This window comes from Dermacentor andersoni, chromosome 11, assembly GCF_023375885.2.
Source record: "Dermacentor andersoni chromosome 11, qqDerAnde1_hic_scaffold, whole genome shotgun sequence".
Lineage (NCBI taxonomy): Eukaryota > Metazoa > Arthropoda > Arachnida > Ixodida > Ixodidae > Dermacentor > Dermacentor andersoni.
In genome coordinates, this window is record NC_092824.1 from 88,298,116 (window position 1) to 88,325,805 (window position 27,690).

The window sequence follows — 27,690 nt, forward strand, 5'->3', positions numbered from 1 at the left end:
ACGCGACGGCTGTGCTACAAGCAATGTGCCTGGAAAGGCCGCGCACAGATAGCTTCTCAGGCTTCGGCGCCACAAGGAAGTTATGCATACTCGGGACCCTGTTGCTTGCAGTTGCGTAAGGACGGGAAACCATGTGTCAATATATCTGTACAAGGAACAGGTGCTGGACTTGTGTCGCAGAAACAGTGAGTAGCGAGACATTGATGGTCGGAGCGTAGATTTTATTTCTTGTTTGCGTTAGCAAACATGCGATACAACGCAACGCCTAAACACACGTTGGGAACAACACTGAGTCTGAGGACGAATGACAGACGAAGCGGGGAACAACCTATGCGGGATGCGAGCGATAACACGAATCGCGAAGTTTCAACTATATTCGGAGACCAACTGAACAATTCAGTCAGACATGTCCGTCGAGAAAATTGCACTGCGCTTGCCATCTGTGACTCCGCGCTTAGAAACATAGTTCCTGAGGATACGGATATTGAAATAAGTTCGCCTCCGCTGACGCAACGTAAACCAGCGAACGTTGATTGGCCGGTGCATTTGTACAAGTTCCCATCGAGTTGTACAGCTTGGTGTGTTTCCCACTGCATTCTGAGGTAAGTTGTCGCCGGCTATAGATAGGTTGCTCGTGACGTCACGGACGCAGCTTCTCACAGCGCTGGTCCTCCAACATGGCGGCTAGTGTGTCATACTCACTGCCACGGGTCATGGCCACGGGTAATCTGCTCCGAATGTCATACAAATGCGATCGGAACGCGCTGCTGACGTCTGTACCAGAAGCGTGGCAGAACCATCGCGGGGAACGCCAACAGACACGGCTTCTCAGCGTGCTGGTCCTCGAACATGGCGGCTATGATGACGTCAGTGCAAGTCACATGTACTTTATTTCAGATAGTCGTTTGTATGCAACTCCAACTTTCCTACGTGTACTTGAACGCCTCACAAACACGCACACATGCGCGTAAACAGGCTGCATGAACACTCAAAGCCGCTGATTGAAGGAATCTGAAGGACCGCTGCCATTGAAGGATTCATGTCCTTAAGCACAAATGATTTGTAACAAAGGATGTGCGTTCGTTCGTGTGTGCACGCGCACAGAAAATTACGAAAAGCGCTTACTTAATTGAAAATAAGACTAATTGGATTAAGAAAAAGCGGCGCTCGTCCGGTAAGACTACGTGTGCTGCTACACAAAGGCCTGGTTAAAACAATCACTGGGAATGCGGAACTTTTCGCCTCTTTTGGTGGAACGCCGAGGCAGTTCCGAGTCGCCGAAGATCCCCGTCGCGAAGCTCAAGCACCCCTTTAAGAGGCGCGCGTTCACGTTCTCGCGCTTTTAAGGGGCCACGAAAGGGATCTCACCAGGCGAGCGATACACTCTCCCGACCGCCGGCGCGGTCCTTTTCCCGCTATCGTGACATACAGATAGAGAGCGGCGTTCTTTGCTCTCGGCAAACACGCCGCATGCCGGGTGGCGATAGTGCGTGCTCCCATGCGAGTCTGGGAAAAAGTCGAACCGCGTTCACCTGCGGCAAGAGGCGAGTTCCAGAGACGAGGCGTTGCCATCGGTGCACTTCTCGCCGTCTTCATCAAAGGTAACCGATCGTTTTCAAGTACTTCAGTATAGTCGTATTACACATCCCTTCGAAAGGCATCCCATGTGATAATACTCGTAAGAGACAGATTTCAAAACTGCTCGCTGCACTGATGCCACAAGGGCGGCGCTCCATTTCGCAGTATTCCGGCGGTGCAATGGAGGCTACGAGTCATGCTCTAGTGCTCAAGGTTGCACTTGATACTGCACATGAGGCTACGCTTGCGATTGCATTCGAGACTTAACACGAGGCTACGCATGAGAATACACGTGAAAGTGCACTTGAAGCTTCACTCGAAGATTGACTTCAAACTGCACATGAAACTGCACTTGAGACTGCACATGCCACTGTACTTGAGACTCCACAAGAGATTGCACATGAGGATAACCGTGGGAACACAAGTGAGCCTACCCAGGAGACTGTACTTGAGAGATTACACGTGATACTGTGCTTGAGCTTTCGCCCCAAATCTTGCTTGAGACTGAGGATACGGCAATCTGACGCCGACTGACACGCTTCGCGGCCATTGCCATGGACGAGATTCTGTTCGGCTGAGGAGAGCTCTCGCTTCCGCTTCATTGCCAAATGCTAATGAGACCTAGCATGGCTAGCTGGCCGACTGTGTTTGCAACGTTTCGTGAAACTGTTGTTTTCGAGAACGGCTTTTGGCAGCTTTTCAGTAAACCAACTCAAACTAAACAGAATGGCGTGGTCCGGTCAGCTGAAGGAATGACTCTGCAATTTCTGTAACTGAGCTCCAAAATGAGGGTTACGCCGGGACGCATGGCACTTTTTTTGTCAGATCTGGACTATATGTCCAGTTCCGCTGGCTTCGCCAATAAATGCGTGTCGAAAAAGGATACAAATCGGTCAAAAAAAAAAGAAAGAAGCCTAAAGAAAATAGCGCTTTAGGAGCGCGTTGAAGCATATTTCACCTTGGGACAGAATGTTGCAATTTGAAATGACAAAAGTCAAAATCTCACTACTTATCATTCGTGTTTGTGCACTTCAGTTGCTAGGCTAAGGGGCGCACATTCAGTGAACAACGTGGTTCATTTGTGCTCTGTGTCCTTCATTCCTATACGAAACTCGAAAGTTTACGTTAGCAATGGTAACTTGTAATGAGGGCGACTGCTGAGGCTGGGCATGTTCATAGCTCGAATATCTGTGCTGCAGATTTAGCAGAACACTCATTTTTGTTTTGTTTTGCAAAATACGTTCATCTAGAAGTGCAAGTACAGACCTCGTGCAACACTGTGCAAGTTTGTGCAATCTCGGGCAATGATATATCAATTTGCTATTACTCAAGCTCTAAAGCCCAGAGATGTATGTTTTCCTATGTCCGCTGCAATTAAGCTGTGAGATGAAATTTCTTATGAGCTGAGCTTTGCTATTATTATTATTATTATTATTATTCTGCTTGAAAACACACACACACACACAAACACACACACACACACACACGCGCGCACACACACGCACGCACGCACGCACACACGCACACAACTTATATATATATATATATATATGACGCTTACCTACACTTTAAGAAGGAAGAGATGGAAACGTGAAAGTTGAAGAAATGAAGAACGAGATGACAGTTCGCGAAGCGTAAAGTAAAACAATGACATTTATTACAGTAGTGTAGCGCGAAGATAAAAAAAACTAGTCATAAGGGTATAATAAAGGCTCAAATTCAGAAGCCGCCGCAATTAATGCGTCACGTTAAATCAATCAGTAAATTAACCAATCGTATACGCGAGAATAAATCAGCAGGGTTCACGTTCGACGATTCTGTACTTTCAGAGTATGTTTTATGTTCCTGATAATGTATTCTATGTATTGCATAATTTATCTATTATATACAGTTACGTATATGTAATCATGTAACTGCGTAATATGCATTACCTTGCATCTTGTGAATATTTCACTTCTTTAATTCGTGCTCATGAAAGATACCATACAGGTGTTTAGTCCAGCCTCTTGGTTGTGGGGTCCGACCTTTATGTGTCTGTTTGTTGTGTAGTTGGCAAAATAGGATTGCTTGCTTGATTGATTGATTGACTTCAAAAATGAGTCAAATGTTTTGTCTGTTAGAAACTGACCGGCACGCATCTGCCACGCAGGAGGATGCACCGTCGCGGAAGATGGAGCCTCGTAACCCAAATCACTTGCCTGGCGTTAGCGGCCTCAGGGTTGTTCACGGTTGAAGTCACAGGAACGGTGGTCTCTTCGACAGAACAGGGCGTCCATTACAAGGACGTCGAGTACGCCGTGACAGATGGCACTAGCGCTTACAATCGTCACCGCCAGGGCGGCGCGTCCATCGCCACCCACGTGATGACGTCACTGGTTGCGTCATGGTTCAGGCCTCGAGCGAACACAAAAGAATGGCCCGCCGGAAGCGAGCGCGGAAACCGGAAGCACAGTGAGGCCACTACCAGTGATCACCGCCAGGGCGGCGGGTCACTCGCCACTCACGCGATGACGTCACTGGTTGCGTCATCGTTCAGGCCTCGAGCGAACTCAAAAGATGCGCCCGACGGAAGCGAGGGCGGAAACCGGAAGTACAGCGAGGCCCCTACCAGTGATCACCGCCAGGGCGGCGGGTCACTCGCCACTCACGCGATGGCGTCACCGGCTGCGCCATTGCTCAGGCCTCGAGTGCGCAACGAGAGCGATGGAGTGCTTCCGTGTGCTAGGTGGATTTGCTTACGCCACATATCCAAAAGTGAGTTTATGAAGCTAGGAAATTAATTAACTGTGAAGTCGCAGAAGCGGAAGCGTGTGGTAAATCAGCGGCTGTGGCGCATTGTTTGGAGGAAGGAAAATACCAGTTTAGTCCTAGGCGCGTACTATGTTCACGTACTGTTCATTTCACCTCAGAGGAGTAGAAAGTGCGGAAACTAATTTGGAACCGTTTCTACGTAGCGTTCTTGAAAGCCGAGCTGTGCCCTGTGGGCCGTTGAACATTGCTAAATTCAAATCGAGTTAATTTATTGAGACAACAGAGTTCAATGTCTGGAAGGGAGACAGCGAAAAATGGGCGCGAACGGGAAAGAGCGGTTTCACAGCATTGTGTGTCTTATATGTATATGTATGTCTGAGTTATGTCTATTCGATACCTTTAAGAATGCAACCTCTAATGCCGCTATTGCAATGACTCACTGAATGAGTGATCCAGTGAAAAGTATTTTAACTTTGTAAATAGGTGTGAAAACTATATCGAGTCTCTTTGAGGCATTAGCAGTAACTTTAGTAGTGGTTCACTAGGTGGTACATAGACATAACAAATGAGATATACATATAATGTTTTAAGACACCCGTGGCATGTCAGATCAGCGTATTACAGATGCGGGGGGAGGGGGCTTTTTATGCGTTGCATATTGCAATCACTCAGTTCAGCCCTTGGGCGCGACCGGGCAGCCACCATTGACCTTTAGCGCAACCACGTGACGTGACGTCATGACAGCCGGAGGAAAAGCTGGGCCCCAACTCGCGCGGTCGCGCGCGGCCGCAGCCACCACCTGACTCCCGCTCCTCCCGCTAGGGGCGCTGCGCCGGCGCGTGACGTCACGGACCGCGCAATATGCAACGCGCGCAATATGCAACGCATTCTTGGCTTAACCAAGCTAAGCCTGGCCATTTTATTTTTTTCTGCTTCTAAATACTATACGTGATCACTTTTAAGTTTTACGGAAAAAAATACCTGTGGCAGAAAGCATAATTCTTGCCTTTGAGCTGTATTATTCGAAGAGGCGGAGATAAATAGCACAATCAATTGAATCGCATATTCAACTAACCAACGATAATTCACTAAAGAACTTCTTAATTATTTACTTTATTGCACATATTGTAACTTGCGAATTGTACCCGGTGAGCTTGCAAGACGTATCCGCCTGAAATTAATTGCCAAGATTACACCAGTTTCGAGATATTCCCTTAAGTGTGGGACGAAATACATGGGCGTTCCAGTTACTTTTGTGCTTCGACGCATAAAAGAGCGTTTTGTAAAAACGCAAGTGGAATAACAGCGAATTCTTACGGCCAGTTTGATGACACATATCTCGAAACTGGGGTTATGCTAAAAAATTATTTCCAAGTGGATATGCCTCGGAAGCTCGCCGGCTACAACTCGTAAGTTGCAATATATGCCATAAAGTAATTTACTTAAGAATTAGTGAATTTTAATTTGTTGAATACATGTCTCTATTTGCCGTGTAAGTAATGTACGCGTCTTCGAATGATCCAGCTCAAGGACAAGAATTATGTTATCTGCAACAGGATGTCTTTAAAAATTCAATGAAACTTATAAAAAAGAAGATCAGCCCGCATAAGAACGAGATAGCTGAGCCCTTAAAACACACGAGCAAACGTTCGGTGTGCTTGCGTTGGCAATGCCATCTGCAGGGTTGCGATATGGTTAACTGTACGGTTTGACGTACCTTCACCAGATGGAGTCACGATCACAAGACTGCGCAAACGCATGTACGGCAGTCTTTACCCTCAAAACAGCGTGCGATGCGATATGAATGCTGTAGTATCGAAATTTCTTTTCTTAAGGAAATAAGCGGCGTAGTAGCTCCACAGCTGTTGAACTTCGCTATCAGTAAAGTCTGACCAGGACATCATAGCGTTGCGGTATAGCACTCGGCTGTTGCTTGAGTGGTCCCACGTTCGAATCCTCATGACTGTTGCCTCATGTTTAGACATTCAGACACTCTTATCGGGAAACGACCATGCGCACCGATCACACTGCACCATTTAACTATCTATCAGCACCTTCCTGCGCACGCTCCCGCCGCTCCCTGTTCACGCTAGCAAAACACGCACGTCACAAGAGTTTTACACCTACTTCGGCGTCATTGCTGCTATGAGGACAGCGGCGGAGAAATGCAGCGCGCGTTTAGCTCCAGCATGCGCACTAAACCGCAGGGACTGAGGCTTTAGACGCCTTTACAACAGAGCGACTAGGTGAAAAAAATATCCACAGTTTCCTTGTGGAGTGACTTCATCGAGAGAATTTGCTCCATGTACTGTTAGGTGCACGAAGAGCAGCCGGTTGGCAAGGCCCATTTGCTCGAGGAAGCCACACAGGGTGTTTTTGTGATCTGCCTCCCGCGCCCGAGGGGACCGCGTGGCCGTAATAGCGCCGTCCGACAGCCGCCCGCGCGCGCCGGTAGCAGCTCGGGAGTTCATCTAGCGATGCCTTGAAAGCACGACACTGCAGGAGCAAGGGCTTGAGAGTCGCCATTTGAGCTCACTTTTAGCCGTCGTCCGTAGCGGTGAAACCGAGGCTCACGGGCAACGGTGAGATTATTTATGGCGCTCTCAGAGTGGGCATAAATAATTTACCATGGCTATAGTTCTTGCGCGGTACACTGAGATAGCCTGTACAAGAGTACATACTTTGACCACACAGAGCGTTCGCGGAGTTTTGTGGACCGCCCGAAAGTGGTTGCTGATTGCGTCTTTAGTTAATCGTGGCAGTTTGGGGGCACATGACAGCGCTTTCGCGCGAAGTCCACTACCCTCACTTGAGTCAATAAATGGGAAAGTCGGAAGCGTCGTGCCAGTGCTCGCTTAACAGTTTCTGCGAAGCGTTCGTGAAGAATAACGCTGCGTTGCGCGACGCGCTTTTTGGTGCATCGCAGAGTTCGTGGCGGTGCGCTCGTGGCACGTCCAAGCGTCGGCATTGGGCAGAGCTGTCTTGGGAACCGTTTTCCTCGCGACCAGCCTGCTCGTCATGGCCTCCCTGTTCACCTTGGTGTGGTGCTTTTGCCGCAGTTGCCGGGGCGCCAAGAAAGAGGTATGGCAATGTACATTTTTCTCAGAATGATATAGCATACTGGGTGCTCTTGTTCGCCTATTAACGCGTTACCATTGGGAGTGTCGAAGTGGAAACAAGCGTCATTGTGTGAAGTGTAGAAAGCGAGTCGCGTGACATATATGTAGTGCAACAGATGTTGGTCTGTTCCGTACCTCCGTCAGTTGCACTTCGCTCAGGACGTGTATCGAGTGACTTCCTGAATAAGATATTGCATTGCGGTGAACGCGGCTTAAATCATGAATCCTGGACTACAAAGAGTGGCGAAGTAATGCTAACGCATTTTTCTCGCGTTTACCGCTAAATCGACGCAGATTTTTTTTTTTTGGTACACGAGGGAGCAATCTTATGACGGTTCGGAAAGCGCTTGCTCTTGCGTGATTGGTCAGAATCGTGCTTTCGTCATCGAAAGCGCCGTTATTGGGGCTCTTCCACTGCAGCGATACCGGATTTGTCGTTGTAGGCAGCGCGGCTACGCTTTAACGAAGCGTTCACACCGATACACCGCGCGAGCAGCCGCGCGATTGTCGCGGCAGAATGGGCGCGTTCAGATCGAATCTCTGGTGGCGCGCGACGAAATGCTCTTTGGCCAACGGATAACTCTCACGTGATGCGCCGAAATTCGCCAGGCCGCTTCTCGCAGGTTTGTTCCGAATTCGTGGGTGCTGCTTCTACATTTACCCATTTACATTTTTGTGGATAACCGCTGCTTTTGCGCAAAAAATGGTAATGTAACAATCAGAAAGTGGTTTTGGCACATAAAACCCCATAATTTAATTTAATTTAGATAGTACAGGCATTCTGAGGGCTTTGGCCACGCTCAACACTGTGGACAGTGGCACGGCGGAAGGGGCTACTATCGCCCTAGTCATCGTACATGATTCAACCATACCGGCACCGGATGGACCCATCCACAGTGGTCACTGATTCACAGACCGCTTGCAGGACTTTGGCACAAGCGAGGGTGACACCCTGCACACACCGCATCCTTACATCATTACACCCAACAGCGTTATACAGGGTGCGTATCGTCTGGACACCTGGACACGCTTCTTTCCATGGTAATGTACGCGTTAATGCGGTAGCCCAAGAGCTCGCTAACCGGACGCTATTGGAAGAGCTGTGCAACCCAGACGACACACCGACAGAACCACTGAACTGCACTGAAGCTCTATAACATTACAGAGGTAGCAGAAGACACTTCCCCCCGCCACATAATTCCTTTAACCGAGAAGGTGCCGTCGCGTTGCGACAGCTTCAAACTAATTCATTTCCCTGCCTCTTTTATCTTCACCTCTTCCATCCCACACAATATCCCTGATACTGTCCCTACTGTGGAGCAAAGCCCACAGTATATCATTGCAGCTGGGAGTGCCCACACCCTCCGGGTTACTCCCCTTTCCTTCACCTTCACCTTCCTCCTGGGAGACTGCGCTGACCAGCTTAGACCCGCAAGGGCAGCGACGGCTGATCCGGCGGGCACGCGGAGGGGCGCGAGCCAATGGGGCCCCGAACTAACGGCTCCACCCTACGAGGAAGGCATCCCATCTCATTACAAACAAATTTTCTCTCTCTCTCTCTCTTTCTCAGCGATCTCCCAGCGTTTTAGCGGTGGTGCAAAAAATCAAGGCCATTCCGCCCTGCGAAGGTGGGTGGCCAGCGGAGCTGTAAACATCGTGGTAATAGAACTTGTGGTAAAGACATTGTTACGTAATTCATTGTCGCTTAGTAACGACGGTCACAGTGACTTTGTGGTCGTTATGATATAGACTGATCGGCACACTCGCGGCTGCTGACACATTCTTTGACAATGTCACATCGATGCACGTACGCCGCTGGGTGGTCAGTTGGGCCGGATCGGTGTGGCATAGCAAGCGATATGTGTGCCAAACGAAATGTGTAAACTACTCCCTTTTCGGTCCCAACACATGCACATTGAAATCACCGACAACGACCACGGGGGTGGTGTCATCGCAACTAACCCACGCAAAGCGAGTAGCCACGAACCTTATGGGGCTATGAGCCATTGGATTTTTTACTTGTTTACGGGGGGAGGGGGGGAATGATTGAGTGCTTACATCCGCTGTAAGAAGCGCCGGCCGCCACGCGCTCAGAATATCGCGTTTCAATCGTTGAGCACTGTACATTGTTCCTGCAAATTTGAGTGATGTCGTTGCTACATCCACATTCTACATGAATTCTACAGGATTCGATGGATGTATCATCGATGCTACACCCAGAGTAATGCAAAACATAACCAATGAACGGGAGCTCGAGTGGCTCTTCCCTGAAATTAAGGTAAAAAGTGCCGCTTTCTCATCAAACTATAATATTGTAGCGATCGTATAGTCGTCATGACCTCGACTTTGTCGGCGTCATCATGCGTCATCATCATTGTCATCGCGCCGTGGTCTGGTCGCTGTCGTCGCACAAACAATGCTAACCTTACGATGATGATGATGATGACGATGACGATGCATCGTCACCAATGCACCGAGTCGCACAATTTGGGAGTCCGATTGTTGAAACGGATGCCAGCCTCAGAATTCTTTCCAAGTGCCTTGCGATCTCACCTGCCGCAATTCGTGAATCGCAGTATGAGTCCAATATGGATTACTTATAAAGTTACTTAGTTAAATATTGACTACTTATGAATCATGAATTCTAATTTCTCGTTGAAGTAATGTCTGCCTCTTCGAGTTAGTCAGCTAAAGGAGCAGAACTGCCGCAGGCAATTATTTCGAAAGGTACCCGAGATTTCCGAAGAAAGGACACCGTATATATGCTGCGCTCTTCGCAACTTTGATTACAACATTAAAGAATCATATAAACATGAAAATATAGGTACGACCATTAAACCCTACGTCCATTCCATTCAGTCACCTTCAAGAAACTGCCATGTTTCATGAGTAATTCTTTCATCCAGATATGACTCTGCCAGATAATGACTGAATGCAATCGAAGTGCTAAAACGAGTCCATAGTGATGCTGCAAACATTACGGCGGTATCAAAATGCACTGCGTTTTGATGATCACGCGTGTTGTAATTCATCCAGGCAACGCGCAATGCGAACCAGAGGAGCTTCGCGACAGCGCTGTGGGCAATGCGAAGCGTTTCGAGAATTACATGTGTGTAATTCGTCATCACATTTCTTTTCACGCTATAACGACTTGCCGCGATCGGACAGAGCCACGTAAGTTTTGTCACCAAATTTACCACCCGTGCTGTGCCGTACCGGTAGCCGAGTGGGCAACATGTTCAGATCGCGCCCATAACGGCGGTGGTTCGATAGGCTGCGCCTGCATGCCGAAACAACAACTGCTATCACACGCGCATTTCTGCATTTATGAGGGAGCTTGCCTCAGGCAAGTGAAACCAACATTCATGCGATGGAACGATGATGAAGCAGTCTAGTTGTGAGTAAGACCGACACCAACAACATCAGCCACGCCGAAGTTAGGGGACACCACGCTGTTCACGCAAGGACGCAGTGTTCTGGAAAGCGCCTAGCAGGCGCAGACCGTTATCGGGTGTTACACACAGGGAATAAACAAACAAGCAGGTTGTGTCAGTAACGCTCCCAATTTCTTGTTTATTTTAAAGATTTTTTTTTTCCCGCAGGCGTGCACGTTTCCCTTCACCGCAGGTCTTGATCTTCGTTAGGAAAATTTTGCGCCGATCCACGTGGTGCCCACCTCCTCGAGGTTTCTTGAGCTGGTCGGACGTGTTGCGGCCTGGACCATTACAGGTTTTCGTTCGCATCAGTAGCCACAACCGCTGCCGCCTCCGCAGCCGCTGCCGCCTCCGCAGCCGCTGCAGCAGCAGCTTCTGCCTCTTTCTTCTTCTGGATTTCGTCCTTGAGGCTCTGCAATCGTGTCAGCAGCGTCTCGTACTGCGCTGTCTTGGTCACGTTCATCAGCGTGTCCCTCAGCGTCGTGCCGGTCTGATGGAGTCGCGCGTTCACTGTCTCCTCGTACTTGTTGTACGACTCGAGGAACGACTCGAGGATGACCTTCCTCAAGGCAGGCGGGCACTGGGCATCCTCCCTGAGGGCCGCGTCCACTTGTTCGCACACGGCCACCCGGATCGTCTCGTGCTGGATGTAGATGTTGTAGCACTCCGAGTCACCCGGCGCCTTTTCCTGAGGGTACACGTCGTAGTACGGGTTGTCGCTCAGCAGAGACTGGATCGAGACGAGCGTGCTCGAGAGCGACTGGGCTGGGCTCCAGTTGCACGGGCCGCCTCCCGTGCCCAGGGTGGACACGCATACCTTGCCGTTCGTGTAGAGGTGTATGTGAAATCGCAGTCTCCCGCCGTCCGTGTTCAGGAAGCGTACGCGGGGTGGGCGCAGCGGGTAATCTTGAGGGAACTTGAGCAAGAACTGGAAGAATCCGCCTTCGTACGGTGAGCCCGGCGCTCCCAGCATGAGGACGTGGACCTTGGTGATGTCGTCTTCGTCGGGCGATATGAAGAGCCTCGCCGGCGGCTGCGCGTTGAACTCGGCGATGTCCTTCTTGACCCTGACCAAGCACTGCGGGGTCGGCACCTCGTGCTGGTATTCCAGCGGGTCCCAGTTGCTGGCCATCATTGTGGCGTATTGAAAGATTTCTTTAAGGGCGCGGGCGAAGCAGATCGGCGAGTTTTTTTTTGGGGAGGGGGGGAGCGAAACCGGATCCCGGCCCTTCGGACGTCCGACGCTGAAGCGCAGTGTGCGAGCTGCTTCACTTCGTCTACGACGTCAGCGGTCACGTGCCTATCCCCAGCGCGAACCTCGTGTCGAAAGACCTCGAAGAATGTCGCAGGATCAAGGAAGGTTTGTTCTGTAGGCCACAAATTAAGAAGCCTCGGAAGCAACCTCGATTGTTTACGTGTGAGTCGTGAGCATTACCAAAATGTGAAAGCAAATGATCAGTTTATCAGAGCCGCACTCGCACGGAAATTGAAAGAAGACGAAGAACACCAAGAAAGATTCTTGATTGGACACAATTTTATTAGAGATACAAAAAGAGTACCTTGCTGACTTTCTAAAAATTATCAATATTTTCTATTATTTCATTTATTTACGTTAACTTATTTTATCAAAATTCTTCACAATAGTTGCATCATACGTCTAAATTACAGTTCTAGTATCACGCTCCACAATTTAAATCTAGTTTGGATTTACTACTAAGCATACGAAAAACCGCCTGCTTCTTGGCCAGTCCCCCATAGTGGGTATGCGCCACTGTCTGGGACACAAGACAAGACAAGACATCTTCTCTTCGGATGCCATATGCTATACCGAGCTTTTTAGCCGAATTTATGGCAGTGGTGCTGGGATTACGCAAATTAGGACCATCAATTACGTCAGCCGTGATAATCACTGATTCATTATCATTGTGCTCATCCCTTGCTGCTTCTCGTGATTCTCGCGTAATGAGCACGTTTCATTCATTGGTACCTGGGTACTTGAGAAAAGTGATTTTAGTTTGCGTGCATAAAGGACTAATTATAAATGAAATTGCAGATTCTCTAGCCAAGACAACGATGAGTGGCTCGATTTTCCCTAATACCCTTTGGCTACTCATGTCACTGCTGCTAGATTTCGCAGGAGTCTCATTACGCAGGCAGTATTAGGCTCCGCAATTACGAGCTCTGTGGATTACTGATTACTGACATCTTCTATACCCTTGGCACAGAAATTTTTGCCAAACACGAGAAATTGAGCTTTCCACCACGAAGTTGTGCTGCCGTATAGGTACGTTCAACTTCTATCTACACACGTCTGGTCTGGTCCCCTCACCATTATGCTCATTATGTGCTGAACCGGAGACAATAGGCCATTTTTTGTTGTCTTCCAGGCGTGTTTCGGTTATATTGACGTAATTTATCTGCGCCTGTGATCCTATCTTTCACAGAAGTGTTTGCTTGGCAATCCAAGATTACGTAATTCAAACCAATCGATTACCGTGGTAGACTGCTCTTCCCCCTCCCCACTATCTTTTATTTATTAATTTTCATGCACGGTTTTCTTCTGATTGCTTTTTTCACACACAAAAAATTTTACTTTTTAAGCTTTAACGTTCAAATGGTCCTGAACCAACGCTCCCACATTTAGAATCTCGCGCGCATGAGCGCTAATAACGTTTACGTCACGCCTCAGGAATTTCGACTATTTACACGCGCCGAACCATCGTCTTCTGATAAGAGGCTATCTTTACATCTTAACGCTGGATGTATCCGATTAAAACATGACAGTGTCCCAGATGTGTTTTTGTACAGCTTGGGTCATAAATTTGACGCCATTGCTTTTCCAAAACATGGTACAGTTCGGAAGCTGAAGTGGCGAGTCTCTCAGATTGCACCTTGATAACTAAAGGGGCGGCGGCTTTGGGTTATATCAACCCAGGAGTAAAGTTATCCGTACTAATGACTTCATGGCTATCAAACCATATGTTGTATCCCTAACCGTTTCATCTTCTAATGTACTCATTTCTGTGGTTTATCGCCATCCCAGTGGGTTCCGTGCCAACATACATTTTCTTGAACGACTGCTTGATTTCGCAGACAGCACCCATCAACGAGTAACAGTGCAAGGAGACTTTAACATTACCTTGCTCGTCCATGCTAAAGGTGCTGAAGAGTTTCTGGATGTTCTCCACGCGCATTGCTGTGAGAACATTATAGCTCTGCCAATAATGCTTTCAGAAAATTCGAGCAGCCTTTTGGACTTGCGTGTCAAATACTACAACACATAAGTCATTGTGGGAGGTGTTCTTTCATGAGAATTAATCGACCACCTACTTACCTTTCTATATCTTTTTTTTGTTTTTGCCAAGAACTTCATTTAAAAGTAAACCAAACATATAACTTATTTAATCTCGCTGAGTTGTTGATGATGGTAGCATTTCTACATTTTATGTATCGATAGCGAATGCAAGCATTGATGATGAGTATTCAAAATAAGGCTGCAACACTTTGCTTTCAACAATTACATGATGCATTTCTTTAGGTAAATCCATCCCCTATAAACCCCCTATAAAAAAAGGGGTCAGACAAGGAGACACAACCTCTGCAATGTCATTCACTGCGTGCTTGGAAGAAGTATTCAAGCTATTAAACTGGGAAGGTTTAGGAGCAAGGATCGACGGCGAATACCTCAGCAACCTCCGGTTTGCCGATGACATTGTTCTATTCGGCAACACTGCAGACGAGTTACAACAAATGATTGAGGACCTTAACAGGGAGAGTGTAAGAGTGGGGTTGAAGATTAATATACAGAAGACAAAGATAATGATGAATAACCGGGCAAGGGAACAAAAGTTCAGAATCGCAAGTCAGCCTCTAGAGTCTGTGAAGGAGTACGTTTACAGGTCAATTAATCACGCGGAACCCTGACCATGAGAACAAAATTCACAGAAGAATAAAAATGGGTTGGATCGGCATACGGCAGACATCGTGAGCTCCTGACTGGAAGCTTACTGTTATCATTTAAAAGGAAGGTATACAATCAGTGCATTTTACCGGTGCTGACATATGGGGCAGAGACTTGGAGACTGACACAGAAGCTTGAGAACAAGTTAAGGACCGCGCAAAGAGCAATGGAACGAAGAATGCTAGGCATAACTTTAAGAAACAGAAAGGTCAGAGATCAAATGGGTATAGACTATATTCTAATTGACATTAAGGGAAAAAATGGCTCTGGGCAGCCTGTAATGGGCAGATTAGATAACCGTTGGACCATTAGGGTGACAGAATGGGCACCGACAGAAGAGAACCGCAGTTCAACCTCGGTTTTCGCGCTACAAATTGCGGGCAACACCGTACATTCCATTACCCCTTTCTTTGTCCGCATCTTCTAGCGCAAAAACCATTTGGCTATGAATGAGCTCTCTATAGTACATTTGTTATATTGATAACTCAGTGACCGATTATAGGCGCGAAGTGATGGACAACGACACGTGTTCACACTGAGTACTTTCTTCCCCCATCTCCTGTCTTTCTTTACATCCCTTAAGCCACTCCCCCATGTAGGGTAGCAAACCGGACATGCGTCTGGTCGAGCTCCCTACCTTTCCTTCCTTCTTTTCCTGTTCCTCTTCCACATGAAGGAAACAGACTTTGAAGTGGAGTCACGCTTACGATCGTTCGCTTTAACGCTGATCGCGAGGTGCTAAGTTTCTTTTGAAGTTCTTTCTGCGTCATGGAATTGCTGAATATAGAAAGGCTTTCCATTCGCAGGATAATCCACTGGCAACACGGACGCCGCCGCCTGCGTACACTGCAACGAAAGGCGGGTCGTTCGGAGGAATGCACAGTGTACTGATCGACCCACCGCCCCCTTACGGCAGCGTCATCGACTCGACAACCGCTTCAGTTCACGGCATCGGAACAAGGCAGCCGAACAGCTCTGTTCCTTCGCAGGGAGCAGACCAGCCGCCTGCGTACGATGCCTCCATGTCGTCGCCTGCTCCACCACAGACGGCCTCCGAAATTCCTCGCTTATGACTGTCTCATGACGATAGTGATGTTTGCGCGCGGATTTTCCATCCACAATGGCACACGGCGGACTCGTCAACTTACGTAACCCCGTATTCTCAAACGATCCTCGACTCGAAAGCTCGTCCTCCGCTCCACCGAGTGGAGCAATGCGCCACCCCTAGACCGATGAAGGAACTACGCGTCTTGAGAATTGCCGTGTATGATCATATAGCGCAGTAACAATTTCCATCGAGGGATGGCGCTGCTATCTCTACTTTCTTGAGTCGAGGCAGAACGTTGGCTGCAGGAACGTTCTGGCATACGGGTTAAAATTACAGAATGTAAAGTGAAGGCTCGTCAACTCTTAGGATGAGCACGTGAGCGCATGGCCTCGCTCCGCAAAGCGCCGGTGCAAACATGGCGGCCACCCATCGAACGAAGCAAACCCGCGGCGGTGCACTGGCGCCTAGAGGCGTGAAAGCTACTAGTCTAGTCTAGTAGTCTAGACCTAGTCTAGCAACGTTGAGAGGCGTCGCTTCGTGTCGTCTGTAAAACTGCTTGGGCGCGCCGGGGATGTGTACCACCATCACACTCTAAGAAACGTTTACACCCTTTGGAGTGTATATTTGCCACACAGCAATAATCGTCATCTGTCTTGCCTGCATTTCCTTTCTTGAAAACGCTGCGCTTGTTACTTTCCTGTCGGGAATGCTATATCACGCTGATAACGCGCAGGCCGTTCGTTACTGGAAAGTAGCGGGCTCGCCGCGTTAAAGAAAGGAAAGGCGGACAAGACAGATGACGATTATTGTTGTGTGGCAAATATACCCCCCAAAGGGTGCAACTGTTTTTAAGGGTGCAGTGGGTGGACAGTTGGGCTAGTTTCTGCATCGGCAATAAAGCGTCGCCATTTTCCTGGTAGCCAGCAGAAAAGTCAAATTATTTTGAATATTTGGCTCTATCGTTTCAACATACACGGTAACAAAATACGGTGAATCGATTATATGTAGAAATAAATTGTGGTTTTTGCCTAGTTTCTATTTTCGCAGCCGATATTTGCATTTAGTCGTTTCAGTTGTTGCGCCGACGGACGGCTCTGTCTCTGCTATCGCTTCGGCTGCCGTTCTGTTTGTCTGCTCCTGCCGCTTTCAATGCAGATGCAAGTTTTGTTCTTGTGCTTTGCGGTTGAAGATTTCCTTTCTGCGGGCGCGAATCTTCCGGCAATGTCGAAAAACCGAGGAAAGGGCACAAGGCGTGCAGCTCGGCTGTGTGGTGTAACAACTTGGGGAGGAACAGCAGCGCGAAATGTTCCGCTTCTCAGTGAACGAGAGGTAAGCACACCTTTTCAGTACTAGTAATAAAGGGAATGAGTGCTATCCTTATCAAAACATGTATAGGTCTTCAGAACTGTGGCTAGCCGGGCTTGTTGGTACGAACACATTCTTTAGCAAACAGCGCGAATAACGGGGCACAGAAAAGAGACACACGACACAGGCGCTGGCTTCCAACAAGTATGTTTATTGCGGGAGCGCAGAATAAATAGGCAGCTAGCTCCTGGTACAGCTAGCGGAAGACATGTTAGCGGAAATGCACCAAAGAAAGAAGACACCCAAAACCGAGATCAATAATTCGAACACGGCTGTCATTCCCCATGGGCACGAGGTGTCCCACAGATTGAAAAAGGCTGCGGGAAGGGCGGGTGTTTCGGTTGTTTTTTCAGCCCCAGGCAAGCTGACCACCTTGTACAGAAGGGTCAACCAAGACAACCCCCACAAAAAAGGTTGCGACAAGAACCATCAGGAGCCCCTCAGCAGCCGCATCACAGCGCTCGTCCGTGTCTCTTCTTGTGTCGTCTGTTTGGCGCTTTAGTACTTCAGTAACATGCACCAACTAGCCCAACAAAAAGTTCTGCTGGAGCATCACAGGAGTCGTTCACGAAATACCCGTGAAGTGCGGGGGGGCCCCTACGTAGGACACACGGGACGTTGCCTCAATGATCGCCTCCGGGAGCATGCCAACAACATAAAACAAAATTACAGCAGCAATCTCGCTCTGCGTTGCAAGCTGTGCAAATGCATCCCCTATTTTAGAAAAGTCACTCTCATCCAAAAGCACGCTGACCAGCGCACGCGGGAAATTATCTAAGCATTTGCCATCACCCAACGTGGTCCTTCATGCCTATGTTCACCATCCATCCAGTTATTAGACAAGGAAATCGCGTACCCGTAAACTTAACCGATCTCCGCCCACATGCCATCTCAAGTCATTCTTTTCGTGTTTTCATGCCATTTATGTTTTTGCTATTACTTCTCTGCCTATATATTCTGCACTCGCGCAGAAACATACTTGTTGGAAGTCAGCGCTTGTGTTGTGTGTCTCTTTTCTGAGTCCCGTTATTCGCGCTGTTTGCTAACGAATCTATAGGACGAAGCGAAACATCTTCCGCGGTTTCGTTCCAGCGAACATCGTTTTGGTTTGCCGCGGCGCATTTTTTCGCAGTGTTGTTAGAAACCGAAGCTACCTGTTGACAATTGCTCTTGAGCCGATTGATGCTATCTGACGCGCCGATAGAAATTTCGCTTCGTTATATGTTAGCGGTTGGTCTTCATTTTTTTTTGCCAGCAATATATAAAAACTTGCAATTTTATTTACGCACGAAGTCGTTACGCTGGAGAACATTCCGCTGACCAGTTTCTCGTGGTCAAACTGGGGTCATTCTGGAAATTTATTGCAAGTGGATGCGCCTCGCAAACTCACCGGCTACAATTCGTAAATTATAATACGTGCTGTAGAGTAATTAAATATTAAGTTAATTAGCCAACTTTCGCGTAAATAGTTGAATATGAGTTTCCATTTCCCGTGCCAGTAAAGTCCGCCTGTTCGAATAACGCAGCTCAAGGACACCAATTATGCTATCTAGCTGCCACAGGTGATTTTTAAGAAAAATTTCATAGAACTTAAAAGAAATGATCACCCTATATTTCTCTTACACGAGTGAGGCTTCTGCGTGGAAGCCGACACGTAAATTTCTTTGACACCGCTTTCGTCAGAGTTTTCGAGGGTCCTGGGAAGTTCGTGCACAACTATTCCTGTGTGGTGCCATTCCTGTGATGCCGGAAAGGTAGAATTTGCCAACTGAAAAAGCTGTGCTACTTTGCAAAGATTGGGGGATGTGTTCAAACCGGGAACTGTCCGAATCGAATGTCAAACGTTTTCTCTTTCTTTAGTTCTTAGAACAACAAACACAAGCATGGAAATATAGGGTGGCATGCACAAATCTAATTTCCTCCTTTCAGTGCAAGCATTGCCGACAGGTTGCCTGCTGAACATGGCGCTTTGTAAGCTAACAGACAATGACGGGTCACAACAGTCCGGCGTCGGCTTGCAGCGTGCAGTTGAAGCGGTTGGTGGACCAGAAACTCGGCACTTGTAAAGGTTGAAAATTTTGAAATTTTCCTGAGTAATCGCGGCTCTTTCTGTCGAGATAACAGCGAAAGCAACACAGGGTAAATTGTTCTTATTATATTTTGTTAGGTTGGAAGTATAGCAACGATGTTTTTAAAGTTCGAAGGAACAATATACAGGGCGTTTAAGAAAAGGCGTTCCAAAGTTACTTCAATAAAAGAAAGGAAAGATGCGATGGCTAACCAATTTCCTCAAGTTTTACTTTACAGCAGTGACGCACACATTTAATTACTCGCCCAAGTAATTAGGCAGATAATTATGTACATTAGACTAATCTTTCAATTGTATTCCCTAGGGGACGGAATGACAAAAAACGTTCGTGTATCGTGCATCGGGTTCATGTTAAAGAACCCCAGGTGGCCACTAAGGCATGCTTCATGTCAGATCGTGGTGCTTGCACGTCAAACAGTAGAATTTAATTAATTTTTTTATTTTAGATCTTGAGCTGAAAGAGTCAGCAGATTGACCCTAATGCAAGACTTGAAGCCCGTTATCTGATGAAATCGCAACTGATTTAGGAGACGCGAGAAGTTGACGTTGTTAATTTCAGTAGCGTTAATAATTTCTGACCAATTTCATGTAGGAAACCGAAACTGAATCTGCTGAACAGTGCAAATGCCATACTCTTAGCAGACTCTCTAGGGTGGAGTGCGTGCTCGCGCGTCGCCGTCGGGTATCGCATAAAGCGGGTGTCCGTATCAAGCGGCGATCACGCTCGCTTCATGCTCGCCCGATGGTGGGGTGTTTGAGAAAAATGTTCGTAACATTGAATTTCGCTAAATCAAGGTTTGCCTGTATAGAAAAAAAAAAACAAATAAATGGATATAGCAACATGTAAAGTAAAGAAAAGGTAACTTCTGGCACAGAGGACACGCGTACATAAAAAAAGGAATGTAGCATGAAAGCATAAAACACAGTAAAATGAAAAAAAAGAGGCAAGCTTAAGCTTACGTAGTAAAATTTGAAAAAGTTATTGCCCTTGACGAGAAGAGGTGGCAAGGAAAAGAAATGTGTGATTCAGGGATGCAAAAGAAGTAAGGAATAGCAAGCACAGACTTCGTCTTGGTAGCAATCCGACACGTAGGCACGGGAAGAAAGAGACTATGTAGAAGCTACTATTATTCGTTGCTTTATCTTTTCAAGCTCATTTTTCTGAATTCATTAACTGTGCGCATAAACACCCGATCCTTGGCCCATCCCCCGTAGTGGGTGCGAGCCATATTATGAAGGTTCATCATCATCAACATCACCATCAAACGCAGGGCTTAATGTGATAATCTGTAGTCGAAATGAAACTATAAAACGCTTCGTTTCACCGTGCCGTATGTTTTCATTACAAGGGAAACGCCTTCAGATGGCCTACGTCGTCAGTATGGGCTGGGCCTTAGTGGCTTTAGGCTTAATTCACATAGTCGTCATCATCCGCGTTTCGTAATCGTCACGGACAGGACACGGCAGATGACTGGGAATTGGGCCTTGCTTTTCAGGTGAAGTTCTCCCTTGGGTCGTTGGCACTGAGTTTCTGCCACAGAAAATTATGATGCCATTGTCAATTTTCTGTGTGACAGGAAGAGGCTGTCATGTCAATTGTATTCGTATTCTATTCTAGCGAGCACTAACAGTGGGTATATAATCTGTTCTTTATTCTATTTATCAATATTCACTTTACAATAGCTCAACACACCACGATACTTCGTTAAGTTTACATTATATGTATATTCCTTTACTGCTACTATTACTGAAGTATTTTCTTTTTCTAACATTTCTTTCATTTTTGTCATCTTCTACCGCCCGATTCATGGCTTACCCTCCGTAGTGGGGTCTACCATTTCACTTGAAACCGACGAACGAACCAATAAGACTCAAGGAATCGATATCGGCGATCAGTTGAGGTCAGAAGGAGCAGCAGTTGCGGCAGAACCACAATGCGAGCAGACCGCAACCCAATGGGACGTTGCCGGTGTACTCTGTTGTATTTGTCGTTTGCGATCAGCTTATGTAGCACCGAGAGTCAGCGCACCGCCAGCCAGGTGCACCTGCTAGTAGCCATACACAGGAACGTCCCGGAACAGGACTTCTTCCTGGAGAACCTGCAGCGGTTCCTGACTCTAGCCTCCCGGCAGCTGCGCGAGGTGACAGGGCGCGCGTGGATAGACAGCGTGACCGTACAGGTGCCCAGTTCTTGGCGCCGCCGACGGTACTACGGGGAGCTGGACGCCGACTTCTACCAGGTCGCCCAGGTGCGCGTGGTGCCGTCCGAGGACAACGTGAAGCCGCGCATGGAAGTCGTGCAGCCTCTGCCTTGCGGGATGCCCGGCGAAATGCTTATCGTTCCGGACGCCGCCATCATGCACCAACAGCATACCCGGCCCGTCTCCACGGCGCCCGACAGCCTTGCTCCCGAGCACGAGTTCGTGCATCTTTGGCCACGGTTCCGTTACGGAATATTTGACGAGATCGGTATTCCAGGCAGCAGGCGTTTTCCGATGGCGGTGACCGACAACGACACGGTGTTTCCGGTGAGCCTGTCGAAGGGCCTGGCGGGCGTGCTGTCCCTACCCGACGGGACCAGATGCGCGGTGACGCCGACGGGCATGGTTCGGCCTGATTGCCACTTGTTCCTTGAGCTCAACAGCAGACAGACGCTGATGAGCTTACTGCGGATGCCTTACGCGGCGGCGAACAACCCGCTCACGGCGAGGTACCTTCCCACGCAGCACAACGTCCTCTGTCAGCGGAGAAGTACGTCGGAGATCATCTACGCTCACGAAGACTTTACCTTAAACCGAGAGTGGAACCGCCCGCCGAACGAGCCCCGTTTCCGGTTCGTGCGGCCGAGGGAGAACGCCACCACTCGCGTCGTGCTCCTACTGGACGCCTCGGAAGGGATGTGCCGCGCCGGCTGGATGCGTCAGGTGCACCGGTCCGTGTCCCGCTTCATCCAGTCTCGGTTGCCGGACGGCACGCAGCTTGCGCTGATGGCGCTCGCCGGAGGCGAGGCTCACATCCTCGCCAACCTGACGCAGCTTGAGGCGCGCTCCAGGAGGGCTCTCAGACTTCTCGTTCCTTACGGCTGCGGCCGGCCGGGTGTGCATGCAGTCAGAGGACTCAACCGCGCCGTCCAGCTCCTGAAAGGCGCCCACATTGCGGGCGCCATCGCGGTGCTTGTCACGCACGAAGCGGTGTTGGGAGGGAAGAATGAAACGGCAGCCGGACCCTGGGACACGGGATTGATCGTTAGCACGGTGGCGCTGGGTTCGCGCGCCGACCCGGCGTTGGAGCTGCTCGCCGCCAGAATGGGCGGCATGAGTTTCTGGGTTCCCGGCGACGGGGACGCTTACGCCAGTCTCCTGGACGATGCCCTTGCCGACGCGGCGCAGCAGCTTACCCAGCCCGACCACCGGGAGGTCATCGTGCGCCGGGAGGAGCTACGGGTGCGCGGCGAGCGCCAGGTCTCCTTCGTCGTCGATGCCGCGCTGGGCGCGGACAGCCGCGTGGCGATCGTGGGGAGCGCGGTCGAGTTCCTCGCCGTGCGCGTTCGCGACCCGGATGACGAGTTGTACCACGAGGCGAGTGCCGAGTGCACCAAGGACGTGCTGCGGACGCAGTCCGTGGTCTTCTCTTTCCCGTCAATGAAACCTGGCCGATGGACGGTTCAAGTGTCGCCTATCGTCGGCGGTGGCCGAGGCGAGACGACGACATCCAGCGTGACGCTGTTGGTGACGTCACGTGGCGTGCGGGACAAGTCGGCGGTACAACTACGTGCGCAGGCGTCGGCGTCGTGGGTCACTTACCCGGTGGTCGCCAGCCTGCACGCGCGCCTCTCCAGAGGGAACAACGTGGTCCTCGGAGCCTCGGTGTGGGCCTCGGTGAGCCGGCCCCGCCGGAGACACGTGGTCATCACTCTTTACGACGACGGCATTGGTGCGGACACGAGCGCCGGCGACGGCATCTACTCGGCCTTCTTCACTGACCACTCGGGCGCGGGGCGGTACCATCTGGTGGTACGCGCTGCGGGCGACGAGAGTAACGCTCGCGCCACGCTGCCCCACGTCTGCCGCAGCTCGCTCGCCGACCTGGCGCGAAAGCCACAGAACCTGATGGTGCTGCCCAAGAAGGCGTACCGCTTGATCGACCTGGCCGAGGACACCAGCGCCCAGGACGAGTGGGCGTCCCAGGCTCCCCAGGCAGGCGAGCCTTGTGCCATGTTCGAGCGGTACGTGGACGCGGGCTCCTTTCAGCTGGTCGGCTACCGCGAGCGCAGTCCCATCGGTCCAGGCGCCGTCTCCGACCTGCTGGTCGAAGCGTCCACGGTGCGGGGTGCGCGGTGGATGCTGGAGCTCTCGTGGACGGCCATGGGCTCGCACCTGGACGCCGGCGTCGTGGAGCACGTGGAGCTGCGCTGCAGTCGACGCGGGAGCGAGCTGGAGGAGAACTTCCGGCGCGCCGTTCAGATCCGGGAGTCGGACCTCCTGCGGGGCAGCCTGAAGCCGCTGGCAGCGCGGAAGCAACACCGCGTCGCCATACAGGTACCAGCCCGCCTGTTTCCTCCGGACGGTGGTGCCTTCACCTTGTACCTGGCAGTGCGCACCCAAGACGTGCAAGGTCGCGAGTCGCCGCTGTCCAACGTGGCGAGAGCTACGCACCCCGGCATACGGCCGCCGCAAAGCCGACCGAGCGCGGACAAGCCGAAGCCGGGAAATACAGCGAGACCCATTGTTCTGCGACCGAGACCCAACCTCGGTCAATCCGATCGCCTTTATTAGAAGTTCTATGGCGAAAGACGTGGAACACTGACTTGCATGGTTCCCAGATTCGATAAAACTTTATCGTTTCTTTTTCTTCTTTCTTTGTGCAGATTTCTGCTGAGGCCTGCATTATGGCCGTTTGTCACTGGGGTACCATGTCGGCCGGCGCAGCGCGGAACAATAGCAAAGACAATTTTGTTTGTTGTAAACTCAAACAAACAAACAAACAAACAAACAAACAAACAAACAAACAAACAAACAAACAAACAAACAAACAAACAAACAAACAAACAAACAAACAAACAAACAAACAAACAAACAAACAAACAAAGAAGCAAGCAAGCTAGTAAAGCAAAGCAAAGCGAAGCGAAGCAAAGCAAGAACAAGCAAAGCAAACAAGCAAACAATCAAACAGACAACGCATACTTTGAGAATTATCTCCGTTAATGCGATTAGCATTCAAGTGGTGTTATTGAGTATACGTTGTCTGCTCGAGCACATATTCAGTGGCACATATTCAGGGACCCATGCATTTGGCAGACCGCAGCCAGCAGCAAGTTGTATGTCCGGGCGCATACCCAGTTGCTCATGTTGTCTGGCTGGAGAGCAGCCGATACATGCCTAGTGGCCCAAGCTACGCAGTAGACAACTTTGGCCACTGGGAAGAGCGGTGTAAAGATGCTAACTAGATAGAGACAAAATTGCTGATGTAGGCTCAGAATGATAATCGGTTTAAATATGTTTGCCGCTGGATTGAAACTGCGACAGAATTCTTGCTGATGATGTCGTTGGCTTCGGGTTGTTAAAGGGAATTTGCGTTTCTCCTGACTCTCAGTTTCTCGGCCAATAGCTCACACGGGAAATACAATAGTCGCCCCAATAAGCGAGATCATGTGCTCCAGTGATTGCGTTGTTGGCGGCCCGTGATCAGAACGACCGTTTAGGAAGAGTGAGTGAGCGTAAATTGTCATTTCTCTTGTTTGATTTGGTTAAGACTATCTGATTTTTTTCCCTAGAAGCGACAGTTCAAATAAGTTTTATGTCTTGTCAGGACACAATGAAACATTACCATCACAAAAAAAAGGCGGTTATCGTATGACAAAAGTTCAGGGTTCGGATGAGAACAAGGGACAAAGCAACTGAAGACTTACTTCGGTAAGATGTCGTGCAGAATTCTGCAATCCAGGAGCAGCAGCGAGTGAACGAATGAGAATATCTTGTGCAGCTCGACGACTTAGTTTGACACTTCGACGTATAGAAAGCGTGACTATTTTCAAACGACGTTACCTAATATAGTTAAGCACAAAGATACTTTTGAGCGCATATTTTGGCACCACAGTTCCGGTTTGAAGCGCGAGGTCGTGGTACCTTAAATTACCTTAATTTCACAAACCCACTTTCAGAAAACTTGTATCATTTTATTCAAACGCTCACTGGCTTTTACTGACCAAAAAAGGTACTTTTGATCCTGAATTTTTGACTACAGTTCCATTGGCTTTTCCTGACCAAAAAAGGTACTTTTGATCCTGAATTTTTGAACTACAGTTCCGTCGCCAAGTGGGGGGCCCTGGCACCAGCAAATAACAATACTGCGGAAACGAAGGCACAGATAACAAAACAGCGGAACCGAAGGCACATATGCGTAGCACCTGTTATCAGATTAGAGGAACGGCCTTCAGAATAATCTCGTCCGGCGCAACCTGAACACTGTGTACGTATCTATTGTCCGTGTAAAGCATTATTGCGTCCTTTAAATATATATAACATCAGGCAATTTGTAGGTGAGGTTTCCCTTCAACCATGCCAAGCATTACCGCCGGTGAGGCAAGACAAAGGGCAATTAAAGAGGCGCTCCGACATTACAGAGGCTGCTGAAACATGCCGCTGAGCGGATTGCTGGATTGATGGTGAGTTTAGCGCCGAATGCGCCAGAAGTGTGCAGAAAGCTGACGGCCATCGGAAAGCAGTGTGTTTCGCAGACGGGATATCAAGAGCCAGTGACCATGGAGTTGCCGATGACAACAACCTCTGCATGTAAGCAGGCCGTTCTTATCTCGAAAGTTTCGCTTCCTGAATTTTTATTTCCAAAGGTCAGGTTTGGTGCACTCCAATGTTTCTTTTTTTTTTCACAGAAGAAGAAACAATTAAACACTTGTTCCTATCTCGTCGCCCCTTTACTAATGCAAGAAAAATAATATTGGAACTGTCTCTTTGCAAACTTCGTCTAGACCTAAATGCGGCACCACATGTTCCAATTAGGAGAATAGCAACTGCCACAAACGGTAATCAATATTAAACGTACAAAAAAAAAAAGAGAAAAGATAAATATTTAACAGGGAAGTTGGTCGAACACAATGCGGTTTTCCGCGTCCCTGTGGCTGAATTTCAGAGCCTAAGAAATAATTTTCTCGTTGTTCATTAGCTTGGGACGTTTTTACAGCGAAGCTACTTGCCTCTCGGTGGTCGGAATATTTCATGTTCGTCCGTCAATAAAAATTATCATCATTAGCAAAAGCTCATACTCTACCTAAGCAAACAAAAATGCACTGGCCTATCCCCCTCATAATGCAGAGATTACAAGCATTCAGCATAGTGAAGCGAACAGTGCATACATTCATTGGAATCACGCATACAACGTACAGAACAGTGTACATTTCAATAAAGAGTAAGCTCAAACCAAGTATCTGTCGTCTTCAGCAAAAGCTCATACTCTGCCTAAGCAAGTAAAAATGCAATTGCTCATCCCCCTCATAATGCAGAGGCCACAAGCATTCAGCAAAGTCAAGTGAACAGTGCATACATTCGTTGAAATCACCCACACGACACGCAGCACAGCATACGTTTCAATAAAGAGTAAGCTCAAACCAAGCATCCGAAGCATCTAAAGCATTGCATACCCCCCCTCAGCAGCAGTAGTGATGGTTTTGGAACAGCTTCGTTGGACATCCACTTTCGCAGGGTCGGGATGGCGAGTCACTTCTTTATTTAAATAAAAATAAACTGAAGAGTTGTCTCTGTTAGATCGCAACGGCAGCATCTTTCCAAGTGGTTAAAAATATAGGTATAAAAATAGATATAAATTCTTGCACTAGGCAATTCGTAAATGAAACCGAAAGTAAATGTCTAACTCTCCTTTCTCTATCGCTCTCTTTAATCTTAATTTATTATTATTGATTATTGTTGCCTTTGTTCTTCTAATTTCAATACGCATGCGATTCCGCTTTACAGTAGCATTTACTTTATAGCAGCCCCAAAAGCTTATAACTTGGAAGAATTCACCAATTTCCTGGTATGAATTGGATTAGTAAATTACGCGTCTGCAATCTCTTCTTAACGCGAGAGTAGGCTTAGTGAGCGAGAAAACGACGCAAACAACAAAATACAAGTGGTGAAACCACCTTGAAGTTCCTTCTACAGCTTAGAATTGGTGCGCGGCGCTAGGTTAAACTTGTTGACACATATTTCTTAAAATATATGCACCAACTTGCCCGATATGGTACTCTGTTAAAGTTCCTGCGACAGCTATCCCTGGTGTCGTGGATACCGACGTCGACTCCTCTGGCCTACTTAAATGTTTGCTTTTTATCG

The 27,690-nt window shown here is 48.6% G+C and overlaps 2 protein-coding genes across 3 annotated transcripts in view; one reads left to right on the forward strand and one right to left on the reverse strand.

Moving 5' to 3' along the window:
- The first annotated feature begins 1,414 nt into the window (after positions 1 to 1,414).
- LOC126517872 (calcium-activated chloride channel regulator 1-like) overlaps positions 1,415 to 27,690 on the forward strand; it is a 46,844-nt gene continuing 20,568 nt past the window's right edge. The window contains exons 1-5 of one of the 2 annotated variants that reach the window (XM_050167685.3): positions 1,429 to 1,601; positions 3,728 to 4,332; positions 7,256 to 7,410; positions 15,650 to 17,220; positions 19,186 to 26,136. In XM_050167685.3, coding sequence (XP_050023642.2) covers positions 21,280 to 24,120 — 2,841 coding nt within the window. In that variant the 5' untranslated portion in view covers positions 1,429 to 1,601; positions 3,728 to 4,332; positions 7,256 to 7,410; positions 15,650 to 17,220; positions 19,186 to 21,279 and the 3' untranslated portion in view covers positions 24,121 to 26,136. Of the gene's footprint in view, positions 1,602 to 3,727; positions 4,333 to 7,255; positions 7,411 to 15,649; positions 26,137 to 27,690 lie in introns of both variants that reach the window. The other variant, XM_072285388.1, reaches the window with a different exon arrangement.
- Positions 10,364 to 12,297, reverse strand: LOC126517873 (ubiquitin-conjugating enzyme E2 Z-like). Its single transcript, XM_050167686.3, has one exon. The coding sequence runs from the start codon at positions 12,015 to 12,017 to the stop codon at positions 11,172 to 11,174; it is 846 nt and encodes a 281-aa protein (XP_050023643.1). The 5' UTR covers positions 12,018 to 12,297; the 3' UTR covers positions 10,364 to 11,171.

Excerpts from the sequence above, each read along its gene's own strand:
- LOC126517873 (XM_050167686.3), bottom strand. The coding sequence starts at position 12,017 with ATGATGGCCAGCAACTGGGACCCGCTGGAATACCAGCACGAGGTGCCG.